The 8480-nt window shown below is 27.5% G+C and overlaps 1 protein-coding gene across 1 annotated transcript in view; it reads left to right on the top strand.

Moving 5' to 3' along the window:
• The first annotated feature begins 5485 nt into the window (after positions 1-5485).
• LOC117178422 (ATP-dependent translocase ABCB1-like) overlaps positions 5486-8480 on the top strand; it is a 63914-nt gene continuing 60919 nt past the window's right edge. Inside the window, exon 1 of the mRNA XM_033369848.1 lies at positions 5486-5616. Coding sequence (XP_033225739.1) covers positions 5486-5616 — 131 coding nt within the window. The remainder of the gene's footprint in view (positions 5617-8480) is intronic.

Below are 8480 nucleotides of genomic sequence, written 5' to 3'. Positions count from 1 at the left end.
ATCCATTAGCCGTCTCACAAAATCAATGTCTTTTTCTTAATGTAGATTATAACTGGCAAAGAGGTACGAGTTCAAATTAAAGGGTAATTATCTTACATCCTGGAATTCCGTATGCTTCCCTTTGAATCAGTATTGCTTAGAACCTTACAGAGTTCGTTACCTTCTAAACATTTCTTTATCACTTTTTTCCGTATGATTATATGTAATTGCTCATTTCATTTTTTTAAACGTCTATTTATAAAACAAAGTGGTGTAATGTATATAATGTGGTTGGAAGTACAGTGTTCGACAGTAGCGTTTTAGAGGCCGAGCATAAGAAATTTTTTTAATTTTGAAGGAAGTAACCTCCTTTGTTAGAGTACGTATAAGTTTATAACCCCTCTCCCTCTGGGTATTACTTAATTTTTACCGACTAAAATTTTTTCATGAAATAACTAGTTACAGTTTTTTATGAAATAACAAAGTAATTTCACTTTCCACAGAGTAGTGGAATTTTGAACCAGAAAAAGATAAATTCTCATGAAAAATATAGCAGCTGATATTCCAAACCAGAAAATATTTCTAGAAATTTCAAGCCAAAAGCATGGTATTTTTACAAAACGATTTAACTTTCAGTGAAATAATTTAATTCTCAACCAAGAAGATAAATTGTAGAGTAAAGGGGGCAGCGCCAACCAGTAGGGCAAAGGTGATTTTCCTTATAGCATGGCTATTATTTAACAATTTTAGTTCTACTTTGCATCAAATAAATCTATTTTATCAGGGAGATTTTGTTACTTACCAAAATCTTGAAAATTGACGTTGCAAGAGACAAATTATACAGAAAACAGTTTCTACCACGTAAGAATGGAAGTTTCGCTGAAAGAAATATAAAGTTTTCAACTCTATTGACAATACTTGCCGTATAAAAATTTTATATTTTGACAGATAAAATAATATCACACAATCTAATTATATTAATTAGACGTAATTCAAGTCCAAAATATAATATATCTCATAAATAAGTGAGGCTTGGCCAGGGGGGCAAGCATGACGAAAACAATATTGACAAGCGCTTAGGTGAAATACGTGTCACAAGTTTCGTCGATAAATGATCGGCAATGTAGAACAGCAACTTATCTTGTGGACTACACGGAAGAAACTATTAAACATGGACGTAGGAAATACGAGACTAGACATGCCATCCTAATTTGGCGAGCGGGGTTGAATCCACGGGAGGGGGGAGAATTCCATTAGTGGGGAGAGCCGCCATCTTACGATGTGCCATTTGATTAAGCGCACGAGCATTTTTGCCGACAAACTGTGCATGAAAATATAAACATGTGGGCGCTGCCATATTTTTCGCGCGACATCAAAAGGTGGGGGACCTCCCCCCTTCATTGCATCACCCCGCAATGGCATGCCTAGTCCCTTGTTTCCTATGTCCAAGCTATTAAATATTATTATTATCAATCCGGTCGATATGCAGTTGTTTTGCATTGGTACCGTAGAAACATTGCATAAATTCCGTTTCCAGCAAAATGACAACGAATAAGAGGTTATATTACAACTATCTCTATTTTTATTCAAAATAACTTATTCTTCTTGTTGGGCATCTTTAAAGGTAATTTTTCCAGTACATAAAATACCACAGAAGCAAACCATCATATTTTCTTGTCTTTAAGTGTTTTGATTTTCATAAAAAGCTGCAGACGGCTTTGCCCTCAGGTGAAGGGCAAAGCCGACGAAATACAGCATGTTAGAAATAATTAAAATACCAAATCATTGTTTCTTTTATGTGATTAATACTCATAGAAATATAATGTAATGTAGAACTCGAAATGAGAAAAAACTGGATCAATTCAACATCTTATTAACTTTAAAAAAAACATTCACTGTTAACTTGTTGGCGCTGCCCCCCCCCCTCCCCTGCCCTATACCAAGAAGATGAATTATCGACAAAGAAGAGGAATTTTAACAAGATACGTTACCAACTAAATAACCGCATTTTTAAAATGAAAAAGAGAAATTATTAACTAAAATAGTAATAGCTAAATTCATATTTAAAGAAAATTTATTTTCAATAAAAGTTTAATTTTCGACAAAACAGTTTAATTTTTTACCAAATTCTTGAATTTAAAAAAAAGAAAGAATTTTTTACAAAAAAGTTAAGTTTTCAACCAAAGAGATGGATTTTATAACAAAACTATAATTCTTAAATTTAAAAAAAAAATGAATTTCTAAGAAATCAGTTCAACTTTCGACCAAGTAGTAAAATTTTCAACTAAAATGGTGAATCCTCTGTTAAAAATATAATCGTTAATTTTTCAATCAAAAAAAGATTTTCATTTATAATAAAAAACCATTTAATTGGACCTCAGAGAAACTAATTTCTACCGAAAAAAATACATTTTCAAATTAAAAATTTTTTGAATCAGTTTTGTGAATTTTTAGTTGAAGTGAAAATTAATATAAATAAACTAAAATAATTTTTTGAATAATTTAATACTGTTTAAGCTATCTTCTTTTTCAGTAATATTATAACTTGTCATGTTTTTTCAAGTTTACAGCTCTTCTGTTAATATTCAGTTTGAAACACATAATAAATATTACTATAAATATTAATTTATACAGAAAGGCTCTGAGTAACTACTACAGCAAAAATCTATATTTAAAATTATGACCAATATATACACAAACTCAGGGTATGTAAACGTTTAAAGACCTAATATATAGAATAGAAAATATGCAGCTTATTTTAAATATCTGTTTTTTTAGAAAAATATATTCATAAAAAATAAAGTGTCTTTTCAAAATGGAATTACTCTCATATTTATTTATTATTTTTTTATAACTAGAAAGCCAAATGAAAGATAAAAAGGTCAAAAAAGCACAACTATCTACCATTAATATAGGAAAAAATAGTTATACACAATAACAATTTGTTTAAACAATTAATTTGCCTGAATTTATAAGTTAAAAGTTCTATCTTAGTAAATTAAAACTGGACAGAAAGTAGCAAATTTGATAAAAATCCGCAATTTTCGAACTTTATTTAAAAGGAATATTCTTAAAAATTATAAATAATTGTTTAAACATGTAGGTTTGTTAACTTGAATTTATAATTTCATCAATCTTATTGAAAGGTGGACAAAACGACGCAAATTTTAGTAAAACTTTATACTCTCGCACTATTCTAAGAAAATATTATTATAAATAATAAATGGTTTAATAAATTATTTATGTTAAGATTAATTAAGTGTTGCCTCGCTCTAACTGAGCAGTAGAAAATTTTATGTTTCAAGATTTAATATTGAAAACCGTTCTTTAAATTTAGTATTAATATTGAAACTCATTTTCTTTCCTAAAATCTATAAAATGATACCCTTACCCGATATTTATTTTGTGCATATGTAAAAATTATTTTAAAAAACAAAGGAAAAAACTAATATTTGTTCAAATACACAGGATAAATATCTGGCAGGGTATCATATTATAGATTTCAAGACGGGCGACGAGCTTAAATGATAACACTAAACTAATAAAAAAAAAATTTTAATTTAAATATTGATGTTTGTCAATTTAAATGTTATTTTAGTCACTTAAATAGATTTTTCATGTTTTTTTGTTTGTTAAAAAACACAAGATGTGCATCTGGTGAGGTTATCATTTTATGTATTTCAGGAAGGTGGAAGAGTTTAAATATTGACACTTAACTAAAAAAAATAATTAAAAATATTGATATTCGTCAAACTAAATGCTATTTTAGTCGCTTTAATAGATTTTTATATTTTTTTCAAAAGTTTTGTTAAAACCCGCAAGATATACATCTGGTGAGGGTATCATTTTACATATTTAAGGGAGGGGGCAAGGATAAATATTTATTCCCAACTAAAAAAAGATATAAAAATAAAACATTGATTTTTGAAAAACTAAATGCTATTTTAGCCACTTTAATAGATTATTAACATTTTTTTTTTACACAAGATACACATCTGGGGAGGGTATCATTTTAGGGATTTTAGAAAGGGGTCGTTCTGAATGGTGATACTTAACTAGAAAAAAATTTTTAATTTTTAATCTTGATATTTGTCAAACTACATGCTATTTTAGTCGCTTTAATAGATTTAAAAATTTTTTCCAGACTTTCGTTGAAACACACAAGATATACATCTGGTGAGGGTATAATTTTATAGATTTTACGTTTTGGGAAAGGGGCAAGGATGAATATTGATACCCTACTAAAAAACGAAAAAAAAATTGATTTTCGTCAAACTAAATGCTATGTGAGGCACTTAAAAAACGCAAGATATACATCTGATAAGGGTATTATTTTAAATATTTCAGGAAGGGGGACAATGATGAATATTGATACCCAACTAAGAAAAAAATATTAAAAAATAAAATATTAATTTTCTTGAAACTAAATGCTATTTTATTCACTTTAATAGATTTTTTATATTTTTAGTTAAAAGACACAAGATTACATCTGGCGAGAGTATCATTTTATAGATTTTAGGAAGGGGGACGAGTTTGAATATTGATAGTTAACTAGAAAGAAAACAATTTAATTTAAAATATTAATATTGGTCAAACTAAATACTATTTTAGTCGCTTTAATAGATTTTAAATATTTTTTTAAAAACTTTTATTGAAAGACACAAGATATACATGAGGAAAGAGAACGAAACTAAATATTGACACGCAACTAAAAAAAAAGGTTTCAAATTAAAAATATTGATGTTCGTCAAAATAACCGCTATTTTGATATGCTCTTGTCATAGTCAGTGAACTAAAAACAAACGTTTAAAAAAAGTAATGCCAAATTTCGTTGAACTAAATTCTATTTTAGTCAATTTTGATCAATTTTTGGAAAAATCAATAGAATTAGACAATATGAACGTCTGGAAATGGTAATATTTAATAGATTTAAGAAAGCTGAATAATTTGGAAATATGAAATGCTATTCATATTTTGCATCGCTTTCGAGAAAAATGAGATTTTTAATTGTTGAAAATCAGAAAAAAATCCTTAAAACGCATAGTACCATTATTTTATTTCCTGGCTGAAGATAACCGAGGATTATCCCTGAAACACGTACAAAAAACCAACTGGATGTGCAAGTACTTTTCATTCTAACTTAATCGAGGCTAGGCTTGGAAGTCATTTTAGAAAAAAAATTATTGTTTAAAGCAAAAGTGTAATATAACTAGGACTTAAAGTGGTCAACTTTTGGCCATTAAAATAGTAAAACATTTACGTCTTATTAAAATGACTAATCAAGTATTTGATTATCATTCGAAATTCACGTACACATCTTGATTATCCACATGATAAACTGGATTTTGATCTTTACTAGATTTAAACTTCGTAGAGATAAGATTACTTTGCCGAATCAATGTTTCCTTATCGGGACTGTTGCACTTTCAAATATGTCGATTCGCAGATGACCGCCGTCTGTTTCACCTTGTCTCTAAGTATCTAGTGAGCGAAAGTAATTTTCACAATGCGAAATCCAAAAAATTTGCGTCTCAATGTGTCTTCGAGAGTCCAAGATGCTGGGATTCAAGAACCAGTGAAAGCAACATACTTAAAAAAAACACCAGAATCAGAAATTGACAACAATGCGGAAAAAACGTGAGTCTAATATATGCTTATCTAAATTTACCGCATATCAGTTTTAATATTATCAGCAAGTACCATTTATTACAAATTTCACGTGTGAAAAACAAAATTAAGGATGTTCACCAGGAGGTGTTGAATGCAATAAGGACAAATAAAATTTTCTCATGCAAAAATGCAGTGCTTTAGAGGCCTTTAAACAAATTTTCAGATTTTAATTTATTTTCAACTGATTTTTAAAAAAAGAATCGATTTTAATCCGTTTTTCACTTCAGTTTGTGCTCTCATGAACAATTTTGGTAAATTATGTATGGAATTTCCAGGGAATAAACTTTAGAGTGTACTTTAATTGGTAGAATATGATAAATGAATGAATTTAAACATTTATTTAATTTTTTATGCTTGGCGTAAATCGCATTTTTGGTGAAATTTTGATAAAATTTCCAAGAAAAATTGTGCTAGTCAATGATAAAAAAACTATTTTAGTTGCCAAATTCTATAGAAGGACATTAGATTTGTTGAAAATTTATTTTCTATCATTTTCAGCAATTTTACGTTTATTTAAATTATGTTGCAAGAAATTTCGATGGAAATAATATTAAAATGAAGAAAATTTCTCTGTAGATTATGCTTGTTCATAATATATGCAAATTTAATAAAAAAATACATCACTTAGGCACTGGTCGACAGAAAAATTCCTTTTCTTCGATTTCAGTTTTTTTCAAAATTAGTTACCTTGTGTTGATTTGAGCAAAATTGATAAATTGTTGTTAATTTTTATGATTTTCAAAAAAAAATTTAACGAACAAATGTATTATTTAGGCATTTGTCGACGACAAAATTAGTTTTTTCAATACCAGTTCTTTCAATTGGGAATTTCATGATAATTTTACTGAAATTAATAAATTTTATGATTTTTTAAAACAAACTTTATAAATAGATGTATTATTTGGGTTTCTGTCGACGAAATAATTCGTTTCCTTGACCTCAGTCATTTTAATTTATAACTTCATGATAATGTCATCCACATTCATAATTAGGTAATAAATTTTATCATTGTTCAAATAAAAATTTAATACAAAAATGTATCATTCGGGCTTTTGCCAGAGAAAAAAAAATTTCGTCAATAAATCGCCAAATAATGCATTTGTTTATTAAAATCATTTTGAAAATTCATGTCATTTTTCAATAAAAAGTGTTAATGAAATAATCAGGTATTTCTCAAAGGAAAGACTGACAAAAACGAAGCTTTTTGTCGAGGAATGTCCGACTAGTGCATATTTATTTAAATTTTTTCAAAAAACATTAAATTAGTCAACAAATCATTAACGTTGCTGAAATCACCATAAAGTTCTTATTGAAAGGATTGACATCGAAGAGAAATTAATTTTTTCCTAGGCAGATGCACGAATAATTTATTTGTATATTTTTTTGAAATAAAATTCATCAAATAATTATGAATTTGGCTAAAATTATCATGGAAATATAATTTAAAAAACTGACTTTAAAAAAATGTATGCGAAAAAATGCCTAGATAATGCATTTTTTATTAGATTTTTTTTTTAAATCATTGAATTTGTCAACAAATGAGTTTTGTTAACATTATCATGCGGTCCCTAATTTATAAAACTGACGTGGAAATATATGAATTTTTTACGACAAATGCTTAAATAATACATTGTTTATAAAACTTGATCATAACATTAACAATAATTATCGTAAGGGAGAATTTTTATTATCCTACTATTTTTTTATCTAAATTTCTTGCAAAACTAAATTGAAAAAAAATAAAATAATTGCAAATTACAGAAAACATACTTTCAACAAATAATTTTTCTGTACATTTTTTTGCTTTTTGTATCATGATGGAATATGTTAAAGTAATGTAAATTGATTAAACTGAGGTGATTACAACAATTTTACTATTATTGATGAGCACCCGAAACTTAAAATATAAATATTTAGAATTTTTCTCATAATGTTTGTTTGTTTATAAAAAATGGTAACAATAAATAATACATTTTCAAATCTGTTGCATCCGTTACTAACGAATAGAGCACGAGTTTAAGTGAAAAACGATTTAAAATCGATTTTATAAAAAGGAAACATTTTGGTTCTAATTTAAAGAACTGAAAACGTTTCAACTTTTTGCCTGATAAAAAAGGTGCAAAATACAATTTTATATTCAGATATATCATTTAAAAATTGTAGTCAGAAAATTTGTTTTAAATCCTCCAGGGAAGTAAGTTTTCCCACGTGAACATTTTATGTGACCTTCTTGCAACCGGCACCTTTAAAGTTAAAGATGATTTCCAAAATTATGGGAAATATGTATGTTGTTTATTATAAATAATTTTATAAGATATCTTAAAGTTAATTTTCGAAAAAAACTTAAGTTATAATTATTCATTTAATAATAGTTATTAAAAGTTGTATATTTTTCCTGTTTATTAAATTCTTCAAAGTTTCTCTACAAATTTCTTTATTAAATTTTTATTAAACAAGCTGCATTCGTGAAAAATATTTTTTATAAAAATAACAACTGCATAATCCCCAAATAATCTTTTAAAAATAAAAACGTACTAAAGGTATTTGTAGAGAATTGTTAAAGAAATGAAAAGAGTCCTACAATATCAGAATTAAATTATTCAGAATTGCCTACAGAGCACTTTTGCCTACAGAGGAATAAAAAGCATAAAAATCTAAATAACTATTGTCGAATACAAAATTTTCACTTGAAATATTCTTTAAAGGTCGCCTTCAGTTGTCTTCCTGACATAGTTACGAGGGTAGTTCAATAAGTCCTTAGAATGACCAACAGATGGCGCGCGAATCGCTCCAAATCATCTGTTTTCAGTCAGCACCACTCCCGACTAGAT

The sequence above is a fragment of the Belonocnema kinseyi genome, chromosome 8 (genome assembly GCF_010883055.1).
Source record: "Belonocnema kinseyi isolate 2016_QV_RU_SX_M_011 chromosome 8, B_treatae_v1, whole genome shotgun sequence".
NCBI classification, from domain to species: domain Eukaryota; kingdom Metazoa; phylum Arthropoda; class Insecta; order Hymenoptera; family Cynipidae; genus Belonocnema; species Belonocnema kinseyi.
Note: the sequence above shows the minus strand (reverse complement) of the source record. Positions and strands in the feature narration are given on the sequence as shown.